The sequence below is a fragment of the Halichoerus grypus genome, chromosome 2 (genome assembly GCF_964656455.1).
Source record: "Halichoerus grypus chromosome 2, mHalGry1.hap1.1, whole genome shotgun sequence".
In the NCBI taxonomy this organism is placed as follows: domain Eukaryota; kingdom Metazoa; phylum Chordata; class Mammalia; order Carnivora; family Phocidae; genus Halichoerus; species Halichoerus grypus.
The window spans coordinates 91598342-91623811 of NC_135713.1; the positions used below are offsets into that span (position 1 = coordinate 91598342).

General features: G+C 42.9%; 1 protein-coding gene across 3 annotated transcripts in view; it reads right to left on the minus strand.

Annotated features, from left to right (window-relative positions):
- RASGRF2 (Ras protein specific guanine nucleotide releasing factor 2) overlaps window positions 1-25470 on the minus strand; it is a 233432-nt gene that overhangs the window by 5577 nt on the left and 202385 nt on the right. For all 3 annotated transcript variants that reach the window (XM_036067434.2, XM_036067409.2, XM_036067419.2), the window contains 8 exons: window positions 22092-22204; window positions 15087-15147; window positions 14688-14791; window positions 12316-12400; window positions 9389-9586; window positions 4151-4230; window positions 3090-3207; window positions 2434-2502 (listed from right to left, as the gene is read on the minus strand). In XM_036067434.2, coding sequence (XP_035923327.1) covers window positions 2434-2502; window positions 3090-3207; window positions 4151-4230; window positions 9389-9586; window positions 12316-12400; window positions 14688-14791; window positions 15087-15147; window positions 22092-22204 — 828 coding nt within the window. The remainder of the gene's footprint in view (window positions 1-2433; window positions 2503-3089; window positions 3208-4150; window positions 4231-9388; window positions 9587-12315; window positions 12401-14687; window positions 14792-15086; window positions 15148-22091; window positions 22205-25470) is intronic.

Here is a 25470-nt window from a genome sequence, read left to right on the forward strand (position 1 = left end):
GGCGTGTATCACTAGCCTGCCCTGTCATTGCTGAGTGGTGCCACGTCGTAGAGATATACCACATTTGTTGACCCCTTCATCTATTTATGGACACCTGGGCTGTTTCCAGTTTGCGGCTATTATCAAGAAATGCTATGAACATTTTATACAAGACTTTCAGTGGGCATGTTTTCATTCGCCCCTGGATAAATACCTAGGAGAGAAATTCCTGGGTCATAAGGTAGATGCATATTTAATCTTTGAAGAAATATCCACACCACACAGTTTTCTAAAGAGGATGAACCATGTTATTCTCACCAGCAAAGCAGAAGACTTGTGGTTGCTCAGTTCATCAATTTTTAATTTTAACAGATGATGCAGATATAACCTCCCAAATTGCTGTAACATATAGTTTATAAGAGTACCTGGCATCCAACACTCTGAGGTTTGATATTACCAGTATTTTAAAATTTTGTTTATCTGGGGGTGCCTGGGTGGCTCGGTCATTAAAGCAGCTGCCTTTGGCTCAGGTCATGATCCCAGGGTCCTGGGATCGAGTCCCACATCAGGCTCCCTGCTCCGCGGGAAGCCTGCTTCTCCCTCTCCCACTCCTCCTGCTTGTGTTCCCTCTCTCGCTATCTCTCTCTCTGTCAAATAAATAAATAAAATCTTTAAAAATAAATAAATAAAATTTTGTTTATCTGTAAGGTGAAAATGATGTCTTTATAATTTGCATTTTGTTTTCCTTCTCACTAGTGAAGTCAAACACTTAAAGAATATTTTAAATTTGTTTAAATGTCCAGTTTTGTTTCTTATTCTGTGAGCTACCTCACCTATTCAAAGCTTTGCCGATTTTTCTATTGAGTTGTTTATACTTTTCTTACAGACTTATAGGAATACTGTTATTCTGTCCCTTTGTTCTGCATGTTACAAATATCATCTCCTGGGGCGCCTGGGTGGCTCAGTCGATTAAGCGTCTGACTCTTGATTTTGGCTTAGGTCGTGATCTCTGGGTCATGAGATTGAGCCCGTTGTCGGGCTCTGTGCTGAGCATAGAGCCTGCTTAAGATTCTCTCTCTCTCCCTCTCCTTCTGCCACTACCCCACTTGCTGTCACACGTACTCTCTCTCTCTCTTTCAAAAGAAAAAATTAAAAAAAAAAAAATCACCTCCTAGCCTACTGGTTTTATTTTTGCTTTTTAAATAATTGCATTTTGTCATACAGAAGTTTTAGTTTTGATGCAGCAAACTTAATCAAGCTTATCATTTACAGCTCATACGTTCTATAGAAGGTCTTTCAAATCTAAAGGTTGTGGATATTTTGTACTATATTTTATTCAAATAATTGAATATTTCTTTTTATATTTAGGTAATGAACTCATCTGGATTTTTTTTGTGAATGGTATCAGATGGACAGCCAAAATTCCTATTCCCTTTACTTGACTGGTCAATTTCTTTCTGGCACTTTCTTGAAATGTCTCCTTTATTCCATATTAGATTCTCCTACAGACAAAATCTGCATCAGGACTGTATCCCACTCCACTGAATTTGTATTCCTATGCCAATGTAGTCCTGCTTTATTGATTATAGTTTCAGGATATGTGTCTGTATCTGGTAGGGAAAGCTCTTTCTTACTCTTTTTATTTTTCAAAAAATCCATCTGGTTTTTTTTGTTTTTGTTTTTGTTTTTTGTTCTTGTTGTTCTGTTTTGTTTTGTTTTTGCCTGTCTAAGCTTTCTTATGAGTTTCATGACAAGTTTGTCAAGTACCATGAAATAATAAGGAAAAAATGGCTGTGAGTTTTATGGGAATCTTCTGTACTACCTTCTTAAATTCTCTGTAAAGTTAAAATGATTCTAAAAAATATCTATTTAAAAATGAAGGAAAGAAGGAAGGAAGGAAGAGAGAAAGAAAGAAAGAAAGACCAGTTGTGGCTGGGATGGAGGAAGAAAGGGGATATATGATGTGAGACGAATTTTGAAAGATGAGTAGAGGCCTTGTAATGTAGGACTTATTGGACACATCAAGACTTTTTCTTTGTTTATCTGAAGAGCAATGAAAAACCTATAAAATATTTTACACAAGGGACAAACATATCTTGCTTTGTGTTTCAGAGAGTTCTATTTGGCTGCAGTTTGTAGAATGGATTTTGCATTCTAGAGTGAATGCAAGTAGACCAGGTAACAGATATGGGTAGTTTGGGCCAGGATGGTAATGGTGTAGACAGATTTATGAGAAATAGAGAATATATAATCAATAGAACTTGATAAATTGGTGTTCTTTTTGCCTTCTTTCTTTCTTTCTCAATCAGAGTTGCCAAAGACTTGTCTTTTTATTTTATTGGTTTTTTTCTGTGAGTCAGCTTTTGATATTATCGATCAACTTTATCACTGTTTCTAATTCATTAATTTCCACTTTTTTCTTTATTAATTCCCTTAACCGCCACACAATATTACCTTTGGCTGATGGTCTATTCGATAGCAAGTCTGCTGGAATTGGCGTATCTCTCTGATGATGTGTGATATCTAAGAGAGAAACAATAACAACAAAAGCAAAGCAAAAGTATTTCCTTGTATTGCAACACATTCTTCTGGGCCCTATGCACAAGTCATCAGGCACTTTCTCCAGCAAAGTGCCAGAGCCCAGCCCTATCATTTTCTATGCCCAGCCAGGGCTTTCTTGCCCTTCAATGAGCCACATGAAATGCAAAGGGCAAGAAGATACTGACTTCACAATCAGGGGAACAGTTGGCCTGGGTGACCTCCGGTCCAGCAAAGGCAAGCTCTGGGTGTTACTGTCCTTGGGCTCCTTGTTCTAACTTGGTGCTCTGAACCCCGTTGTCCAGCAAGAAGCCTTCAGCATCTGTCTGTCACTGTTCCGTCTCAGAAAGTCATCCCTGGAGCTTCATTCCCCACCCCTTTGCCCAGACCGCATGCAAGCTGCAATACCCCTGCTGAAAATCGCTTCAATCAGCCGCAGCAGATATGAACCCCGGTGTCCCCCATCTCTTCCATCGCAAAATGAAAAAGCAAACAGTGAGCTCCGTGACTTAGCCCTTCTCTTTAAACCACTGCAGTCACTGAAACAGGCTGATGATGAAAGGACCACCTACCATTCTCATCTTGGAGAAATTAACAAGGCCTTCCTCGGTAAAGTTTGGTGTTCCCTCTTCAATAAACGCCAGGTCCGTCAGGTACATCCCCAGATAAGGAACAGCTGGGGGGTTACAGCTGCAAAACCAAGAGACACTGTTCTCAAGCGCACTCACGCAAATAGAGACTCCCCTCCCGTGTTTCACGGGAAGCAACCGTGTGGCTTCAATCCTGAAGAATAAAGTCTTTTAATTCCGTCTGCACAAGCACACTCATGATATTAAGAGTTTTCAATACATCTCACAACAGAATAGAAGAGAAAATCGCAGCCTTATGTTTTACATGTGCTTGGGACGATGGCATGTTCGAACAACAGGCTGTCTTACAGACAAACACAGAGTATGCGCTAGCAGTACTCGTCTGCAGTACTTGTAAACCGGCCGCACTTTCCAGGGAGTAAGAGCATGGAGGAACCTCCAAGAACTGGGGAGAAAAATCAAGGTGATTAGAGCCTGTAAAGCTTGTTTTCTGCTTTCGCTAGGATTTCAATGTTTTAGAAGGTACAGACCTAATATCACACTGCACTCTAAAGTGATGCCTTCTCTGTTTTTGTTTTGTGAGGGGTGTACCTTGGTCTTCTCAGAGTCAAGAGTGAGGAGGACATGGGCTTTTGAGCCAGAGAGAACTAACTGGGTCTGAGTCCCAGCATAACCACTTGCTAAGGGATGCTGGGCAAACTCTGCGAACCACAGTCTCCTCGTTGTGCTTAGATTAATAAATACCAAATCAAGAAACTTTTTATAGTAGAAGATGGTTTGATTTTAGAGTCAAAGATGATGATATTTTCTTCTTATTTGGGATAGTCTGCATGCCACCAGTATGTCCACAAGAAACTTATTGTATATGCACAGTCTTTCAAATGTAAAGAAAAATCAGGAAAATACCTAGATGATGGAAGTTCTTCCCCATTTGTTTTTCTTTTCAAAGCAAAGTAGGAAGTAGGCCACTATTTGTATACTGTATATATTTAAAAAAATACATTTCTGAATTATGAATAACTTAATGATTAAGATAAACATACTTTTTAAGGGTTTCTCTGAGATTTTTAAATCTTCCTTCAGATGAAACCGTCTTCTGAAGCTTGTCCATGAGAGCTTTCGTCTGGAAAGAAACAAACAACTTAGCCTGTCGTGAAAATACTCCTATGGTTTGACAAGATGGCTGAGTTACCAAGAGATCCTCACTTCCCTTCCATAGTGGCAGGTGTTGATACCTTTGTCAGACTGCTGTGATACGATTTTCAAAGTACAGACTGAATTTGATGTTAAAAAAAAAACAAAAACATGTGGAGAAGAGTGACTATACTGCTCATTTAGCCAAAAAGAGGAAAATGTGTAGAAAAGAAAAAGTGCGATGCACGAGAAATTAGGGACTTAAAGAATTGAAAAAGCACATGTTGACTTAGGGAATCTTAAATGGGAGGTCTCATGTCAGGTGGTTTTCACGGTGAATCTTTTTGAGTGTTAATTTCCAAATCATCAAGACACAGATTTGGTTGCTTGGCTATCTTCTGCTACAAAGCCTTTGTTTTGTGACCAACTTCCTCAACTTGTTAGAGAAGTATAACTGACATTTACCAAGAGATAAAACTGTTGTTGACATTGATCTGGAGTTTCTCGCATGGACATGGGAGAATGGTAGGGCGGCCCTTGGGGATGATGACCCACTCCTAGTAATACCCATGCCCGGGCAGACTGGCAGGAAAAAGCACTTGGAATGCCCGGGTTGCGACTCCTCAGACTACTCTCAGTCTGGAAAGGAGCTGCATGCTTCATGAGAGCTTTCAGAATGACTCAAAGGGCTGCCTTCCCCATCCTGGTTCCTGAGGACTCTGAAAGAAGATAGCCAGCAAGGCCTGGGTGGGGGCGGTGGGGTCGGGGGATGGGATGGGGCCGGGTGGGCCCCCTGCCTGGCCCAGAGCTGACCTTGGGCTGAAAGAAGTTGCACAAATATAGTCTATCCTATAGCCACAGATCTAATTTGGTGGGCTCCCGACTGCACATTCGACCAGGCCTTCTGGATGTCTCCCAGCCTGGACTCAGACCTGAAGAAGAGACAGCTACAGAGCAGATGGGGTGATGAAAGAGTCTGAAGCAGGGCATATCTGCAACCAGGTACTACCTGTGATGAGACCGAAGTCCTGGGCCCGGGACGACAGACCATTACCCGTTCTAAAGCCACTCTGAGTGACACATACACGTGATTGAAATGGTATATTCTACTTAATGCCTCTACAGGTAGTATATTCAAATTTGAAAAAAATATTTTAATATCAGTCTTATCACCCCTATTCCGTAGTCAGTTACCCCTAAAGCCTCATCCTGAAAAGACATGGGTATCACTTAAGTCAACTACACGGAAGGCCTACTGTTTTCTTTTCTTTTTTTTTTCTCAAGTTTTTATTTAAATTCCAGTTAGTTGACGTACAATGTAATATCAGTCTCAGGTGTAGAATTCAGTGATTCATCACTTACATACAGTACCCAGTGCTCATCACACTGAGTAACCTCCTTAATGCTCATCACCTGTTTAACCTATACCCCCCCCACCCCACCTCCCCTCCAGTAACCCTCAGTTTGTTCTCTATAGTTAAAAGTCTGTTTCCTGGCTTGCTTCTTTTTTTTCCCCCACAATGTTCATCTGTTTTGTTTCTTAAATTCCACAAATGAATGAAATCATATGGTATTTGTCTTTCTCTGATTGACTTATTTTGCTTGGCATAACATTCTCTAGCTCCATCCACGTCATTGCAAATGGCAAGATTTCTTTCTTTTTTATGGCTAATATTCCACATGTGTGTGTGTGTGTGTGTGTGTGTGTGTGTGTGTATACATACATCCTGCATCTTCTTTTATCTATTCATCAGTCAATGGACATTGGGCTCTTTCCATAATTTGGCTATTGTTGATAATGCTGCTATAACCATCAGGGTATATGTGTCCCTTTGAATGGGTATTTTTGTATCCTTTGGGTAAATACCTAATAGTGCAATTGCTGGATCATAGGCCTAGTGTTTTCTTAAAGAAGATTTAAGAATCCCTTGGTACCAACCTCAGATGAAAAAGGAAATAGGGGAAGGAAAATGCAAGAGAAGGCAGAGGACTGACTTACTGACCTTGATGAAGTGTGACAATGTGTGTGACAGGATAATATGCTCTTTCTATCCAGTGTCCAATGGCTAAGGCTACCATTGCCTTAGGAAGAGGCAAAAGCAAGCCACAACAAGGGCGTCAGTATCCAGTTTTTAGATTCTGATACAGCTGTTTGAAGCCCATTTTAAAAACCATATTCTAACACCCATTCATCATAAAAGCTATCAAAAAACTAGGAAGAGAGAGTAGTTTCCTCAATTTTATAAAAGCATCTACAAAATACCTGTAGCTAGCACTATCCTTAATGGTGAAAGACTGAATGCTTTCCCCACAAGATTGAGAACAAGGGAAGAATGTCCTTTCTCACCATCTTTATTCAACATAGTATTGGAAGTTTAGCTAGAGCAATAAAGCAAGAAAGGAAATAAAAGGTGTATGAATTATGGGGCGCCTAGGTGGCTCAGTCGTTAAGCGTCTGCCTTCGGCTCAGGTCATGATCCCAGGGTCCTGGGATCAAGCCCTGCATTGGGCTCCCTGCTGGGCAGGAAGCCTGCTTCTCCCTCTCCCACTCCCCCTGCTTGTGTTCCTGCTCTAGCTGTGTCTCTCTCTGTCAAATAAATAAATAAAATATAAAAAAAAAAAGGCGTATGAATTAGAAAGAAAGTACTAAGATAGTTCCTATTTATAAGTGACAATTGTGTAGAAACCCCAGGGACTCTACAAAAAAACTCCTAGAACTGATCAGTGAGTTCAGCAAGTTTGCAGATAGAAGACCAACACGACAAAAATCAATGACATTTGTATAGACTAACAATGAATGTGTGGAAACCAAAATCGAAACCACAGTAACATTTAAAATTTGTCCAAAGAAAATGAAATATTTAGGCATAAATCTAAAAAATTTACACAGGACTTATATTTTGAAAATTTCAAAATGCTCATTTAAGAAAACCTAAAGAAATGGAGAGACAGACTGTTTGTGGACTGGAAGACTCGACAGAGTAAAGATGTCAGTTCTCCTCAAATTGATGGTTTAATGAAATTCCAATAAAAATGTCAGTAAAGTTTTTTTAGACATAATTTTTTTCCTAAAATTTATATGGAAAGTCGCAGCACCTAGAGTAGCTAAAATAATTTTACAATAAAGTGGGAGGGATATAGAAAGAACTCTCAGATCTCAAAGGTAAAAAAAAATCCAATTAAAAAATGAGCTGCAGACATTTCATTGAAGAGGATAAACAGATGGCAAACCAGCATATGAAAAGATATTTAACATCATTAGCCATTAGGGAAATGCAAATTAAAACAATAATGAGATATCAAAATGGCTAAAATAAAAAATAGTGATAACATCAAATGTGGGCAGGAATTTGGAAAAACTGTTCATTCATACTTTGCTGATACAAGTATAAAATGGTACAGCCACTCTGGAAAAGAATTCAACAGTTTCTTATTAAGCTAAACGCACAATTGCTATACGATCCAGCATTTGCACTCTTGGGCATTTATCCCAGAGAAAAGAAAACTTACAGTCACACGAAACCTATACGTGAATATGCACAGCAGCTTCATTTGTAACAGCCCCAAAATGAAAACAACCCAGATGTTCTTCAAGGGATGAATGGTGAAATGTCCTCTATTTATACCATGAATACTACTTAGCAATAAAAAGAAATGAAGTATTGATACATGAATGGATCTCAAGGGAATTTTTAAAAAGGCAATCTCAAAATGTCATCTACCATATGATTCCATTTATATAATGTCCTTGAAATGACGAAATTTTATAGAGATGGGAAACAGGTTTTTGGTTGCCAGAGTTCGGGAGGGGGCAGGGAGGAAGCAGCTATGGCCATGAAAAGCGTGGCAGGAGGGATCCTGGTCATAGCACTGTGTTGTATCTTGACTGCAGGGGAAATGAAAGTGCATAAAAGTGAATACACACAGGCCCAAATGAGCATATATGTAAAACAGATCGTCTGAATAAGGTTAGTGGATGTTACCAATGTTAACTTTGTGGTTGGGATATGTTTTCAGTTACACCAGAGGTTACACTGGGGGGCACTAGGTGTAGGGTGCAGGGTATTTCTATTATTTCTTCCAAACTGTACATGAACCTACATGATCTCAACATAAAAAGTATTTGTTTGCTTTTTAAACAGTACTTATAAAAGCTGTGGCTTTTGTTTGCAAGGTCCAGGCTTTGATCACAGACAAAAGAATTTGCCTCTGGCACCAGGAGGACTTGGAGGAGTCTGGAAAATCCCCCCACCGCCCTTTAAGAGGGCCAGGGTAGTTATCTACTAATGACGAGTTAGCCGGCCCACCAGGGATCACCAGGGACGGGGCAGCCTGTAGGAGAGGGGCCGTGGGAGCCAACGGGGGCTGAAGGGGAGCTGAGGTCAGCTAAGCCCCCTGTGCCTGGGCAGGCCGGGCAGACCACACATACACCACGCGCGGGCAATTCACAGTGGCCTGCGCCTGGTGACCAACTAGCAGAAGACCGCAACAGGAGACCAGCGGGTGCCCACGGCCTCCCAGGAGCCCAGAGGAGCCCTCCCCAACACCCACCCACACCCAGGGAGAAGGCCAGGAGAAAGGGCAGTGGGGAGATTGTGATTTTATTTGAATCTTGAAAATATCGAATGAAAATGATAGGCATGAACAAGCTGAGTCCAATTAAAAGAAAATTATGAAAGTTTCCGGCACACCTAAGTCTTTATGCCAAAAGGTAATATTACATAAATGACCAAAAAAAAAAAAAAAAAAGTGAACATTGAGGCCCTAGGGCATTTATACGCTTACTTTGGGGCGAAAGAACGGGTCCGTGGGGCACTGCTGTGTTCACTTGGAATCAACGTGCCTTCTCTAAATAATTTAGGAAACAACTCCTGACTGTCAACCGCACCGTTTGAAGTTGTCCCCAAATATGTTATAATGAATGCTTTGGGGTCGTATTTGCTTTTCTTAAACTAACCAATTAGAAGTGCGCACGAGTGGAATCAATTAGGTGGTAAGAGCGCAGTAATTACCCACGTTAGCACCTTTCTTTGGCAACTGAGCTGCTCGATTCAGTTAATTATTTCCTAATGAGTAACGTTTCACCTGGGCCCTGGCCTCCCGGCTTGTCCTCTCAGCAGCGGGCTGTGCGGCACACTGCTGCTCACCTGCTTGGACACCTTGGCCCAGGTTTTCTTCAGCCTGTAGATGGCACTTCTGTTTAAGGCTGAGGTGATCTCCAGGACGCCGTTGTAGTTGTGTAGGCATCGGCAAATGTCCGCCACGGCCACCCACTTCTCTATCGCGACGGTGCGGGAGCTGACGTCGGCATAGTTCATTATCTGGGACGCCACCAGGTTACTCATCTGAGACAACGGAGAAGCCAAGAGAGGCCAGCTAAGAGCCAAAGAAATGCATTCAGGCACAGCGCCTGGATCACCCATAGAAGTGTCGGGAAAACAGGGTGCCGAGGGACATGGAGATCAAAGTCCACATTTAGAGACCAACCTTCCGAAAAGACTACAGTGCGTAGTGATAATAATAGCAACAAGAAACCAATGGCGACCTGTTCATCCTCCGAGTGAACAGAGGGATTGTTTGGAATCAACATGTTGAGAGAACAGGTCATTTTTTTTAATCAGTAATTTTGATGAAGGAGTTATTTCCTGTAACTACTGAGGAAATGGAAAAGAATGAGCTAATTCCTGAAGAATGGCAACCTTTGCTGATGATGGGTTTCACTCCTTGGGGCCTCTCCACATGCTCCTTCGCCCCTCACAGGTGGGGACCAGGAAACCCCAGGTAGCACAGAAAAAGAAAAGACATTTACCCCCAATGAAATCAAACTCTAACCTGATCAGCCCTCAAGCCAGACACATTTAGGGACAGGGGAGGAGAGAACATTTATTCCTTCTTATCTCGCTGGATTTTTTCCCACCAGAGTGAACAGGACCTATAGTGTTTCAAGGGTAAGAACTGTAATGCTATTAGTTGAAACCAAGAGAAAAAGAGGCAGTTGGCGCAGCTCAACGCTTAGAATATAGAAAGGAAAAGGACAGTTTAGGATTACTAACAAAGGGAATGCAAGTCTGTAATCTTACATCCATACACTTAATCTAGTGAGTGTACCAATTCTCTGACTATTCCACAGGTATTTTAGATCTCACAGTGTCTCAGAATTATCATTGTACATAGTCATTAAAAAATTACTTTGTACTGAGCACCTAGAATGGACGTGGCATTCATTTAGGTTGTAAGAACAAGAAAAACAAATAACTCAGCATCCCTGACCTCAAGGCACTGAGCCTAGTTAGGCAGAAAGGTGAAGGGAGGCAGAGACAAGTAAATATCACATAGTGAAAGGCAAAGCTGAGTCTGTATGGAGGGGTTTGAGGACACAGAGGTAGCAGGGGGTTATCTGGCCTAGTAGAGAGGAGGCTTCCAGAAAGAGGTCATCCTGCTGTGAGTCCTAAAGGATGAGAAGGAGTTAGCCACTGCTTTCCATCGAAGGAGGAGAACATTTGAAAAGGGACAGAGGTAGAAGGCCTGGTGTAACAGAGGATGTGGCAGTCATCTGAGGAGCCCAGGGAAGCCACGGAGAGAGACACAGATGCCCAGTAGGCAGGGCTCTTGTAGGCCACGTGGAGCAGCTGGGACTGGATCTTAAAGGTGAGAGGAGGCCGCTGACAGAATTTTGTCATGAAAGTGATATAATTAGATTGGTCTTTCAGAAAAGTTATTTCTGTGACACTGTGTAAAGAATGGGTTTGGGGGCAAGGAGAGGACAGTGGGGATGGTGAGGTAGGAGCTCCCGGAGAAAAGGATGAAAGGTCAAATCAAGGTTATGGCAATAGGAAAGTAGGGGGAAAAAAGGTCTGGGACATATGTAGATTTATATATTGGGGAGTGAGGTGGGGTGGGTGACAGACGAGTCAAAGATGACCTCTAGATTCTGTGTCTGGGTGAGTGAGCGTGCGGTCTGGGCCACTACGCAAGACTAAGAACATGGCATAAGATGAAGGAGGCTTGGCAGGTCTGGGGAGTACTAATGATAAGAAACTCCATTTGCAATCCGTTGAAGAACGCACGGTGCAAGCAGCCATCCAAGTGGAGATGTGAGGGTCTGGAACCTGGGATGGAACCACTCATTTGATTGCTCATTATACCCAAGTGTGTGCATGGCACAGACAACAGAAGCTGATTTTCTACAGCAGGGCCTCTGCTTCTCAGGGGATGTGGCCTGTTCTCTAGGCAGCGGTGGCATGGATGCTCCTCATGAGATAACCTTCATGAGTATATATGTACTCTGCAGGTACCCTGCACAAAGCACTGTCTTGGGAATCTACACTGTTGTTTTGTACTGTGAGGCTGAATGACTTATTAATTTACCTACAGGGAGCCTCATAGTCTTCTTTTTCTTTTTTAACGTCATCATTATTCCTTTTATTGTCTTTTAGTAGAACTGCCTAGATAGGCCTGAAGATGCTCCCACATATGTGGTTCCGCCAAAGGATGAAAATCATTAGAACAAAACCAATTAGGAGTTGGTGGGTATAAAAGCAGCTCCTTGTCTTACTGCTGGAGAAAAGCAGAGCAGGGAGATGCACCGACAGCTGGTCACCATTGTGCACAGCTGCAGGAACACTGTAATTATGCTCAAAGGGGTCCCTTCCAACCCTGGAACGCATATGTGCTGAATGTTGAGTAATAATGAGGATGATTTGTACTAACCCAACCTTACTGTCACCAGCACCACTGGGGACCAGTGACACAAGGGCTATTACAGCTCGTCAGTGTATGACCACAAAGTAATGATGACTATGATAACAATAATAGCCACAATCTATGCATTATTGAGGACTTACCAGACTTGGGTACCATCAGAAGGGAATCTCTTATGTCTGGAAGTTAACTGGAAGTTATTACATTACTATGAGCTCTTAGAGAAGATTTAAGCTTTTTTTTTTTTTAAACCTTTCATCAGTTTTGTTTAAAAAGTGGGGGGCAGACTTGCTTTATTTTAGAGAAGGAGTCTTAAGACCCTGATACTCAGCTCCCTATAACATGCCCAGGTTTTATTTTTATGGTTACTCACATCATTGAAGTGTTGGCTGGTTTTCATAATGTAAGGTGTTCTTTCATTTTTATCCAACTTCATCCACCCCTGCCCAAGAAATTCTCTGTAAGTTCAAAACAGAAGAGAAAACCAATTAAGTTTTTTAAATGGTGGCTATGATCCTGAACAATGAGTATGAATATTATTTACATTAAATTTGACCATCTCAAATGAATTTTGGCTCATCTCCAGTATTTTGCCACTCGATGCCAAAAAGAAAAAGATTTTTCAATTTCCACCTTTCTCTTACAAATGTTTGGAACTTTGTCCTTATTAGGATCACGATAAAGCCTTCTCTGAAATGGGAACACAATGACCAACACAAGAAGAATAAAGACGTTAAGTACTAACTCAGGAACCAAATTATTTTCCCTGGATCAGCTTAAAAAATTTTTAAGCCTTAGCAGAAGGGCTGAAAAATCCATCACTACCAAAAATGTTAATCACAAACAACATGTGTTCCTCCACTTTGCTCTGATATTCTCTAAGACGATGTCAAATTCACGAGCAGGGATTTTCCTTTGCTCTCCCCAGAGCCCAGAACAGGACACATGGGGAAGGCATGTAACACTGTTGTTACCACTTCATATGGGGAAGGCATTTACAGTGGTAGGAGCTCAGCCTGCTGGAAGGTCTGTCTTCTGAATAACATCCCTGCTCCCTCACTTCACTCATGAGCAGCCCACCAGATCACAGCAAGCAATGGACAGACAAGTTGGTGCATAAAGGAACTATTTTGTATAGGCATGACAAAAAATAACCTGAAATGAAATTACTCTGACACAGTCTTAATCCAGAAATGTTGAGTGAGTCCCTGCAAGAGGTTTTTTGTTCCTCCAAGTTCCTGCAAGGCTATTGGGTGTAAAGGTGTGGCAGTTCCACAGATGAAAATAATGGGTTGATATCCAAGCCAGCAGGGAGGAGAGGAGAGGAAGGGAGAATCCCAGGAAGAGACTGACCATAAGGGTTTGGCCTTTGCTCTTTCTCTTCCTCCACAGAGGTCATGTTCATCTCCCCCACTGAATCCCCACTGCACTAGGCACTGTGGTTTTGTTTTGTTTTGTTTTCCTTAGAGGGAGAGAGAGAGAGAGAGTGCAAGTTGGGGAGGGGCAGAGGGAGAAAGAGAGAGAATCTCAAGCAGGCTCCACGCCCAGTGTGGAGCCTGGAGTGAGGGTTGATCTCACGACCCTGAGATCATGACCTGAGCCAAAATCAAGAGTTGGACATTTAGCTGACAGAGCCCCTCCAGGTGCCCCATGGTACTGTGGTTTCTAACTCAAGTCTTCAAGTAGTCACTGGGTTCATTTGGCTGGCCAATAGGCCACATTTCTTCCCTGCCAACCTTGTTCATGGGTAGAGACGGGGAGGGTGAGAAGATACAATGCCTATAGAAAAGCCAGCAGGGGCATCTTCTGGCCCTGCCCCTTACGCCTCTCTAACGTAGCTATAGCTCTGACCACCCACTGCCACGCCTGACCCCTCCATCATCATGATGGCCTCTTCTCTACCTACGACATGGTCACATTTGTACCTCTTGCCCAGCCCCTCCTTTACCCTCGATTTAGCTCTTTCGAGGATATGGGCCAACAGTTGTCATTTGTCCAAACAAAGGTCTTGCTTGTGGAGCTCCTGATTATTGCAGCGGGAAGGGGCTAGCGTGCTCCCTCATGTTCTACATGAGAAGGTTGAAGCGGTGATAGGGACGCTCATCACGGGGCAGCTTGACGCAGCACAGGTCGGCTCCACACACACCTGGGGGAAAGCTCCTTCTCGGGAATCTATCTATATGTTGTAGAGTCTCAAAGCCCAGCAATACTTGTTGACTCGTGGAAGAGGGTGAGTACTTGTAGCAGAATTTACAGATTTTACCCATCCTCAGTGCTTCTCAAAGTATAGTCTTAGATCACGCAGTAGCGTCTGGGATTCTCATGGAAAATGCCATTTCCTGGGCCTCAAACCTACTAGAATCCAAATCTCTGGAGGGGATACCTAGGAATGTACATTTTTAACAAGTTTCCCGAAGGATTTTAGGCACCATGCAGTTTGAGAACCATGGTTGCTGCCATATGGAGGTTCCTATGATGCGAGGATGTGAGAGTACAAAGAAATTCACATTCCGGGGGAACCGGTGAACATAAAGAAACACAAGAGTGACCATCCTGAGAGTCCCCGGTGTTTCCAAATCAACATTTCTAACATAAACTGGGACCAAAAGGCATTGATGTCGGACCAAACCATCGTAAGATTAAGACTCACACCTCTGTGCACACACATCTGCCTTAGGAATAATGGCAGCGCTAAGCCCACAGGTCCTGCCTGAGGGGGCCTGCAGCTGTGAGGGCCGCACTCACTCATAGGGAATGCTTCTGAAGACGATGTGGTCCAGGAGGGTGATCTGCTCGGCCAGCTCCATGGCTGACAAGGTCTCAAAGCACTCAGCCTTCGGACAGTCTGTCTGCAAGAGAGGAAGGGGGGAATGACACACACTGACAGCAGGTGCCCACAGCCGCTCAAGGACAATGTCCATCAGAGATTCTAGCTACGAAGAAAATGGCAGAAAGCTCAGAAATATCAGCCAACATTAACAGCCTGGACCAACTGCCAACCCCCGAGTCGAATTTAGGTCATCGCACCGGGCTTCAAAAGAACTGCGGTCGAGCGCCCGGTTATCAGTTACGGGCATAATACCGCTCACCTTTGAGAAGTAGTTTGCACATAACTCTGCTGAATGAGACCATGGCTGCACTTACCAGTTGAATTATATCCTCTAATTTTAGGTGGATGTCATCTTGATCGTCTTGTGAAAGGGCCCTAAAAAAGAAAAATCAAAATATCCTCCATGAAAAGAAAACAGACATGCCAGGAATGAAAGGACCACGTGCAGTTTGGATTTCCCTGGCTGGGAAGCTGGAGGGTTTGGGTCCACCAGGCTGTGCCTCCCACTGGAGAGGCTACAGAGACGTGAGCTGGAGGTGGGAAGTCGAAGAAACAGGAAAACACGCACGTTAAAGGCACAGGAAGATCATCGGGAGAGCTGGCTTATCCCAGGGAGCCAACTTGTTCCATACAAGGTGGTAAATAAAACACCCACCATTAAAGCGAGCCCGAGGGGGAGCTGGTGTGCTCTGGGCCCGTGAGAGGATCTGGGCCGTGAGTTCGGGCATCCCGCAATACCATCAGTTGGGGATCCTAACAGGCCTGAGCGCCCCATCCACATTCCTCCAGCCCCCACCCTGGCCCTGCCCTGCTGATGCTGAGGCAGAAGATGCAGAGCCACTCCCTCCTTGCACACACACAGACCAGAAGCTCAGTGGAGTTCCTGGGGGGCAAGAATTTGAACAATGCCAGGCAGAAGCCAGCAGGTAAACTCTTTTCCCTTGATTCCCAGATGGCCTTTCCTGAGACACATTTGGTGCCGTAGCCACACACACACACACACAGCTATTCAGCTCTCAATATTTTTTTTCCAGTGGTGATTGACTGAATAAATACATAATTAATCCTGAAGTGGGTGCTGGTTTCAGAGTGGGAGTGATATTTCATGTCCAACAGAAGTTCAGAGTCCAGGAGAATGATACGGATTATATAACTTACCATCTGGGCCAAGCATTTTAAGTTTTCCAAAATGAAGGCACAATCACATTTTAAAAGTACCGAAATGTTTCAACAGTCCCAAGCCACACAGCCTATCTGCTGGAGGAAGGTAGTTTTCAAAGAAATAATGACGTGATGTTCCGCGGTGCTCTGAATTGATGAAAACAAAACCACCTGCCCTCAAAAAGAGGAAATCAACAGAGATGGGTTAGTGAATACACATGTGTATACACAGCCATGTGTGAGCCATCTGACATACACTCTCTTGTATCATCAAAAATCCCTTCAGAGTAAGCATTCTGATCTCCATCTTACAGATGAGGAAACCAAAGCTCAAAGGAACTAACCTGCCCAGGGTTCAGTCACTTAAGCTGCCCCGTTGCCCTCGCTTATCTCAGGCAGGTGTTAAAGGCACCTCTTCAAGGAGCCAGCACAAACCACATCCAAAAAAGTCCAGTCTCTTCCCTCTATCTTCCTCTCTTACAAAAGCTACCTCCTGTTTACCAGGATAAAGATTCCTTCTAGATTCAAGGAGTGACTGCCCTCTTGCTAGCAATGAACCGTTATCATTTGTGAGTGGAAAGAAATATTCATCAGATGATCTAAGGCAGATTAAGGTGAGGAAAAAATAAGCAAATACAAGTTTTTCTCCAAAGACTGTTAAAATCACACTTAAGGATTACACATAGGGGATAAGAGGGACTCTTTCCCAAAGCTCATGTCATTCTTTCCAGGGTAGTCTAGGTTCCTGGAGAGAGCTCAGTGGCCACATAACTATGTGTACCCAAGGAAAAGATCTTTTTTTTTTTTTTTAAATGACGCTGGGCAATAGTTTTTCCCTGGAAAGAAGTGGTCAAGAAGTTAGTTAGCTTTTATCAAATGTTCCTTTCCTCAGTCATCTCACACTAGTGTTCCAAGATGCGTTCTGGTCTTGTTAAATTATCTAACGTTTTCTCTTTTCCCAAATGCCTGTTGATGCTTCTTGGGGCCTTGTGAGGTTTGTGGGTCACCTTTTTATGACTCGAACCCACTCCAGCTGCCCACCCATGAAGTCATTGTTTGTTTGTTTGTTTTCATTTTATGGCATGTTAGTTGTTTACCAAGATTTATGTCTACATAGATTCAGAAGCCAGCTAGTCAGACAACGTTGGGGAGGAAGTGGTATTTTAGAAATAGAAAAGTCTTGGGGTGCCTGGGTGGTTCAGTCATTAGGTGTCTGCCTTTGGCTCAGGTCATGATCCCAGGGTCCTGGGATTGAGCCCCGCATCGAGCCCCACATCGAGCCCTGCATCAGGCTCCCTGCTCAGCAGGAAGCCTGCTTCTCCCTCTCCCACTCCCTGTCTCTCTCTGTCAAATAAATAAATAAAATCTTAAAAAAAAAAAAGAAATAGAAAAGTCTTGAGCAGAGGTTTTTAGTCACAAACAAGACAACAAACTATGCATGCTAATTAAATTTCTTCATCATAAAGCTACCCCTGTGAGACTGTGTGAGACAGAAATGGCTTATTATTGGAAGCTTTCAGTTTCCTGTATAAATGTAATATATGTTTAAATACATTCATGTTTACATCTCATACAGCTTGACTGCCTATACATCTCTAATGTCAAGGCTACATTTAACTACAATGTGATACGTTTTTCTCTCTTGCAACCACAACTTGTATTCACTGGGAGGTATGTTCACAAATTTTCCCTTAGATGGGAAGGCCCCTCTACCTCTGGCCCAGTTCCAATCGAGGATGGATGTGCTCCTAGTCTTTTGACTGCCTTCGTGCTTTGACGGACACTCCAGGATACTGGGTTTCTCTCACATCTCCCAGCCGGCATGACCAGTTAAGTATCTGTGCGTTTATAATGAAATGCCAAATAAAACATTTAAAAGGAAATGGGATTATTCAAAGTTCTGTGACTGGAAAAGTCCTCTTTCAACAGTAGAAATCAGATAGGCTTAAAAACAGAGCCAAGAGAAACTGGCCTCTGTCCGCAGACTGGTCCACACTCTCTGGGCTGCCTGCTTGCTACTGAGACCGACTGGCATAGGCCCATGGCGGGACCGGCCTCGTCTCTGCTCCTCCTCAATTTGTGAATGGTTTAACTGCTTGTTGCTTCACTTGCTGGGACCTGCCAGACCACCTCTTCCGTCCTTTGCTTTCTTGGGCATGGCTTTTCTTCCTTCCAGGCTTACTTGAGCCCATTGCTTCCTATGCTCTGACATATTTTTTTAAAAAGTCAGATGTCCACAAATGCATGGAAACCTTGAGTACTAAAATCTCCTGGTTTTGGTTGGAAATAATTCCCCGTTTGTTTCCAAATTAAGAAATAAATTAACAGAAACATCTTTGTAATTTTCCACATAATTACTATTTTATATAATTGTCATATAATTATTAAATAATCCTTTTGGTTTCTGTTTCTTTCTCATATACTCCATGATGATATTTTTTCGCAAAGAGATTTCATGAATGATGACACTCCATCAGTGATGGTTATATAGAGGTCTTACTTCCTACTCTACTTTCTATTCATTCTGACATGATTTAAAAAATATAAATATGTAAATGTCATACATATAAACACAAGTATCTGTATGATAAGTTAGCAAAAACCCTGATAAATTAATGAATCATTTATTCCTCCTATAATCATAATCTTGTGTGCTGGCGCAGGGACCCTTAAGCTTGGTGCAGGTGGAATGACTTGGCAGAGGGACTTCAATCAAAGATCAGTAGTTTTCTTGCACCAGGATTTTTTTTGTTTTTCTCACAAATCTATTCACTCACTTGTTGGGAAGATAAGTTAGTGCCTCCGAGACCCAGCTGACCCAAATGGGACCCAGGGTTTGGCTGTTTGCTCAGCTAAGGGGCTGGTGACCCCACGGGTATCTGTCTGCTTTAGTTGATATGCTCAGGGCTAAACAAAGACTTTTGTTTGTTTTGGCCTCATGGGAAGAAAGATGGTCAGAGGTAGGAGAATGGATGACGTAGTATCTATTCCCTACTTGGCTCAGTGGTGAATTTTGAATTGTTATGGTGAAAGATGTAGAACCAGGAGCCAAAGGAGCTATTTTCACAAGAGACCAAGACTCCCGGTTGAGTGAGGCTGCTCTGGGGCCCCTGTGGCTCAGGGATGCGGCAGGTGGCATTTTTGTCAGCTTTTTGATAGGGAAATGGTGGCTTTAGAGGACTGTCAGATAGCATTCTTGACAGAAACAACGGCGGCACTGATAAGGTCTCTCCCTCAAGCGGTGTCCGGGGCAGTGAGCTTGAATAAAGACGCTGAGGCAGAAAAATGACTGGATTTGTTCCTGAGCACACATTTCTTGGGACTTTTGGAACACTTTGGGAAGACTTTGCAAGGGATCAGAAGTGTGGGTGGGCAGCTGGGAGCATCCCATCAGTAGAACTGCTTTTTTGTTTTGCTTTTTACTTCTTTTTTTCTTTTACTAAATAGCAACTGGGTTAGGACTATAGTTTCTTTTGTAACAACTATATTGAGATATAATTCCCGTGTCAAATAATTCATCCACTTGAAGTGTACATTTGAAAGATTTTTTATTGCATTCATGTCTTTGTGCAATATTAAACTGGCTTTTAATGTTATTATAATCTCTTTTGTATAGACAAGGTGATGAAGCTAAGGAAAGTTGAGTTTGACTAAGACCTACCTTGGTTTTACTTATGCCATATTGCCTTGTCGGAAGAAACTATTTTTCCTAAGAGCTACTGTCAGAGAGGAGGAGGAGGAGGAGGAGGAGGAGGAGGAGGAGGAGGGGGAGGGGGAGGGGGAGGGGGAGGAGGAGGAGGAGGAGAAGAAAAAGTGTAGCAGTAAAACGAGTGCTACTTATGTTTCAGGCACGTGTTAACCTCTTTGTACATATTGTATCATGTAATCATCACAACAACTCAATAGTAGGTACTACTGGCCTCATTTTATAAATGAGGGAACTGAGGTTTAGACTGGTTAAGGAACCTGACGGCTGTAAGTGGCTGAACCAAGATTATACCTGTGAATCCTGCAAAAGTGAGAATCAGACTCTGCTCCATGTCATGCTCCCAGCTGTAGCATCTACTAAAATTTCTATTTCTTATTGATCCCACACCTCTAATTCTCAGGTCATTTATTCAACAAAAAGAATTTGCACATCTTAAGCCTGATAAATAATAAAGGCCTGGAATGGTAAATAGGATTCATCTTAAGGGCCAACTCCAATTAATGACATGCCAGTTAACAACGGAGTTCTGAGCTCACCCACCGGTGTCGGCAGAAAGCCCTCAGGATTGATTGGTAATGTCTGGTATGGGTGTTGTGAGGGGATGGGCAACATGGGGTTTCATATTTGCCAATCCTGAGAGTCTTTCCCAGTCTGAACACCCTCACTTCCCTGACGGCTGTCCAGTCAAATGTCCCTGGGGGCACAAACTTCTAGAAAGCAGTTTCAAAATATCAGCGTTTGAAATACAAACAGCATAATAAACAGTTTATATAAAGAAAAGAGGAATAGAAATCATTTACAGATACCACTCATCCAACTGAAACCAGGCTTTATCTGAAAATGTATTTACGATTTTAAAATCTGAAAATAAACATAGGAACAGAGGCCCTAGGCTTATTTAGGTGTCTTCACAGGGTGGACAAAGTGAAGAGGGCCCTTAATAGATTCCTAGAGTTGCTCTAACAAAGTACCACAAACTAGGTGGCACAAAACAACAGAAATTTATTGTCTTAGAGTTCTGGAGGCTAGAAGTTCAAGATCAAGGTGTCAGCAGGGCCATGTTCCCTCTGAAACCTGCAGAGGAATCCTCCCTTGTGTCTCGCTAACTTTCAGGGGTTTGTGAGCAGATGGTATTCCTTGCCTTGCAGCTGCCTCACCCCAGTCTCTGCTCCATCTTCCCACGACATTCTCTGTGTCTCTCTCTGTCTTCCCATGGCCATCTTTTCGTAAGGACACCAGTTATATTGGATTAGGGGCCCATGCTACTCCAGTATGACCTCATCTTAATTAATGACCCTATTTCTAAACAGAATCACATTTTGAGGTACTCAGGGATAGAACGTCAACATATCTGTTTTGGAGCAGACACATTCCACCTGCAAGAGCCCCTAGACCAAAGAAGCGTCCGGTGATGGGATCCTGAATCACTTTTGAGCCAATTGTTAAGATACTAGACCAAAATCCAGCATCGCTGCGTTAGAGAGTGACTTCCAAAAACACGGTAGACGGAGCTATGGTGGACTCCCTTCTATACAGAATTCTGGATAACAAAGAAACAATATAGTCAAGGTTAGAAGAAAGAAAGGACTCTTTCCAGAGATTATAAATGAAGATGGAACTAGAAGCAAGAATGGTAAAGGGCTACCAGGTCAAGCAGATAGATGCTGGGCTTCCCATCCCTAAGTAGGGACAAATGATATGGCCATGAGTTGGGAGGAAACTGTAACTGAAATGTCTAGTCCTCCTGTAGAGCAGACTAGAAAAACATCCACCTATGAGTTCAAGAAGCTATAGGAAAGCTTGTTACCTGCTTGGATGCTGGGTGTAACGACGGCCACAAACAGTCTCTCGTGGGAAACCCGAAGTTCAAGCTTTGATCACACCTACGAGCTTTTATACAACCTACATGATGTGGGAATCCCAACGTGATAAGTTGTCAGTAAAACTGGTCTAGGACCGGTGAAGCAAGACAGAGAAAACACGTAACTACTAGAAGGTGGTACATCCACAAACCAGGGGCATGGGACTTGCGCAGAAATGCTACCGCCCTGCTCATAAACATGAGCTTATGATCAACAACTAGAACTGAGGGCAGGAAAACCACCTCTCTCTGCGGTACCCGCTGGGGTTGCGGGAGGGGATCCTCAAGGCACCCCCCTTTTCACTTGTGGTTCTGCAGGAAGCCACTGTCTGCCCCCACGGACGGGAGCAACTGCACTCCTGCACGCCACACAAGTTACGGCGCCCAGGCCAAGTCTTCCTGAGGCCACAGACACCAACCTGCCCCCCAGAAAAGAGAAGATGATACATCACCCTTTGTGGTGACAGCAGTCTCCTTGCTGCCCCCAGGAGTCTAAGATGCATCTTCCTGGTCTGATAGGATCTTATTTTCTAGAACATCGCACGAATCAACCAATGTCATTAGGAGGCCCCTGCAACTGCATTTTACCTCAGGATATTCGCCGTGGCTTTCCTTTCCTGGGGAAGAAGGTCTGGGTCTCGCAAAACTTCTTCTAGCAAATTGAGGACATTCATCTTTAGTTCATTGTTGAGTTCAAAATCCTACAAAATAAAATGCATCTTGTAAAATTTTAGTTGCAAAGGTTTTAGCTCCATGATACGTGACACCATTTCTCATGATAAAATCTCTAGAAGCTATGTATGCAAATTAAAATATATGGACCCTAGGATTGCTTTCCCCACCAGAGATCCCGAGTTCATTGGTTTGGGATGGGGTCCTATTGTTGGTATTTCTGACAGGCCCCCAGGGGGGTAGGAAAATTCCTCAAAGGTATAAACGCTTCCCTTAGCCTGAACCACTGTGCCTCCTCCCCACGTTTACTTCTACTCATCTTTCACATCTAGGAGGTGATCAACTTTCTCCCAGGAGCTTCTTTATTAAATCCAATGGGATAAAGGGCTTTGCTTTGATGCTCCCATGGTACCCTCTACCATAACCTGCTGTTTTGTAAAGGCTGAAATAATGGTCTGGTTTCCCACTGGACCATGTGTCAGATCAGTAACTGGGGCATAGCAATAGCTCAAAAAAAGATCTTTTGCAAGAATAAAATCTGTCATTTGGGCAGTGACTTGAACTAAGAACTTCAATACAGGTATGCTAAGGGCTAAAGAATAAATGACATTCACAGACTGATGGGGCATCAAGCAAGCCCAGGAGTGAGATTGAAGGGGCGCCCACTGGCAAAGTTGGGACAAGATGAGCATCAAAATGAATCATGACAGTGATAAGTGATCACAAGTAATTCACAACTGAATCAACACAACCTGTAAATCCCTACTGATGCTCACAAAGACATAAAAAGATAAATACAGAAAGAGGGTGGAAGAGAAACTTTTCTTTAGAGTAGAATTCCAACTAATAAATGCAAAGAAATAAAAGAGTTAGAAAAATCACCATTTTGCCCAAAGCAGTAATAACTGATCAGGCAACTGAGCAGATGCTGAAATTTTGGGGGAATCAGAATTAATAGTGTCAGAGTACCCTCCTGCCCCTGCCAGAAATGATTTGTTAATTACAAAGAGAGACTCTGGCAGATGTCACCTTAACAAAGTGACCCATTACCATCACCAATAACAGAACAAGCCCACATCAGGTACCTACTAATGTGATGCTCTGTGAAAATCATCAGTTATTTTTTTCCCCAAAATGCATCATCTCACATTTGCATTGTGAAGAAGCATTGTGCTCTTCCAAAATGTTAATGCATTGGAAGACAAAGAAAAACTAGAACTGTTCCATTTTAAAGGACACCGAAGGGACCACGAGGATGCAACATGTTAATCTGGATTAGATCCGGGATCAAGGGGAAAATGATAAAAAGGCACCACTGGGACAACTGGCAAAAGTCGAGCCAGGACTATGTACTAGTTGGGAATGTTATCAATGTTAAATTGTCCTGAATTTGATCATTTTACTGAGGCTCTTTAAGAGCAGGTCCTTGTTTGGGAGGGCAGGGAGGAGGCAGAAAGAGAGAGAGAGAGAGAACACAAATACGGTGAGCACGTTAAGTATTATGAGTGACCGTAGATGGGTATTGGTGTTCTTTGTCTTTTCTGGCATCTTTCTCTTGATTTGAATTTTTTAAAGGTAAAAAATTTGAAAAAAATTAAAAAGGTAACATCATGTCTCTTGCACTCTTTTATTAAATGCATTCTTACGATACACTGACAGGCAGCATGCTGGGATGGTCAGGTTTTCAGAGATGAACTGCATGCTGCCATGTCCTGCTTTCAAGGTCCTTACTCTGATAGACTATCTTTCTTTTTCTTTTTAAAGATTTTTTTTTCATTTTTATTTATTGATGAGAGACAGAGAGAGAGAGAGAGGCAGAGGGAGAAGCAGTCTCACAAGGAGCAGGGAGACCGATGCGGGACTTGATCCCAGGACCCTGGGATCATGACCTGAGCCAAAGGCAGACGCTTAACCATCTGAGCCATCCAGGCGCCCGATATGCTATCTTTCTATGTGCAGGCGTGAACGTGTATTTTCCCTCCTACATAAAGTGACGCGTTATAACTACATTTTAACTTTAAGGAAAGTAATTTTGAAGCACTGACATTCTGAATTCCTTTAAATGATTAGAGAAAACATTGCTAATTGGAATGAATCCAGTAAAAAGAAAACAGCACACATTTCCTATTTTAGTAAATTAGGGGTAAAAAGGTCCATAATTTCACAAATTGCAGACAATGCGACAGTCTGCCCTAATTTGAGTTGGATATTCGTGTGTCTCAGTTGGGTGGAGAACTGTGTAACAAACTTTTCTCAATATTTCACTTTTACTGCTTGACAATCAGTACCATTTCTTTGGAACAGGAGCCAACCGGGCCTGGGGCAACACGGAGGTTAATATCTCTTAGCATTCTCAGGCTTTCAGCTGATATGTTTTCCTAAAATTTCATCTATTTATTGTCCAACAGCTTCTTGGCTATGGGTTTTTCTTCTAAAATGTATGCAAGTAGGGGCGCCTGGGTGGCTCAGTCAGTTAAGCATCTGCCTTTGGCTCAGGTCATGATCCCAGGGTCCTGGGATTGAGCCCCGCATTGGGCTCCCTGTGCTGCGGGGAGTCTGCTTCTGCCTCTACCCCTAACCCCTGCTTGTGCGCTTTCTCTCTCAAATAAATAAATAAAATCTTTTTAAAAATGTATGCAAGGAAAAGAGAGTAATATCTTCTTACTGTGTTTTATTTGTCCAACCCCTCCCCCATTTCAAGGCAAAGGGAATATTTGTAAACAGCTAATAACCTCACTAACTTCAATCCCTGAGCACTACCAAAGGATTTCTCAGCCATCAGGAATCTGTTTCCTAAATGAATATTGGTATTTATTGGTGAGATGATAGAGTCCTCCTGTAGTTGGGTCAGTCTCTAATGATGCCCATCATCTGATGCTAAGTGGTTTAGTGTGAAGGACATCAGGCCAGTGTTTGGACCTTGCTGAGGGATAATTAGCAGTTTCATCAACAAGCTCCACTGAGTACCTACTGTGCCCCATCCTGGGCTCAACAGGGGAAACAGTTCTGAGACCCCAGGAAAGCAAGATGTGTGAAAGGTCTTGTTAAGGAAAATAAAATGTCATTTTATCATTCTGAGCTCTGGAAAGACTAGCCTGAGAGAGACCTTTGAAAACTTGGTGGAATCTCACCAGACAGTATTTGAGGCATGATGAAGGTTACAGGTGAGCATTTGCTCTGCTGATGATGTAGCTGAGGTAAAGCGCATTACCCAATGATGGCCGAGTACGAAGTGTAAGAATTCTCACGCATAGTTTCCCCGACATCTGCACAGGTTTTTCCCACGTCCAAAGTG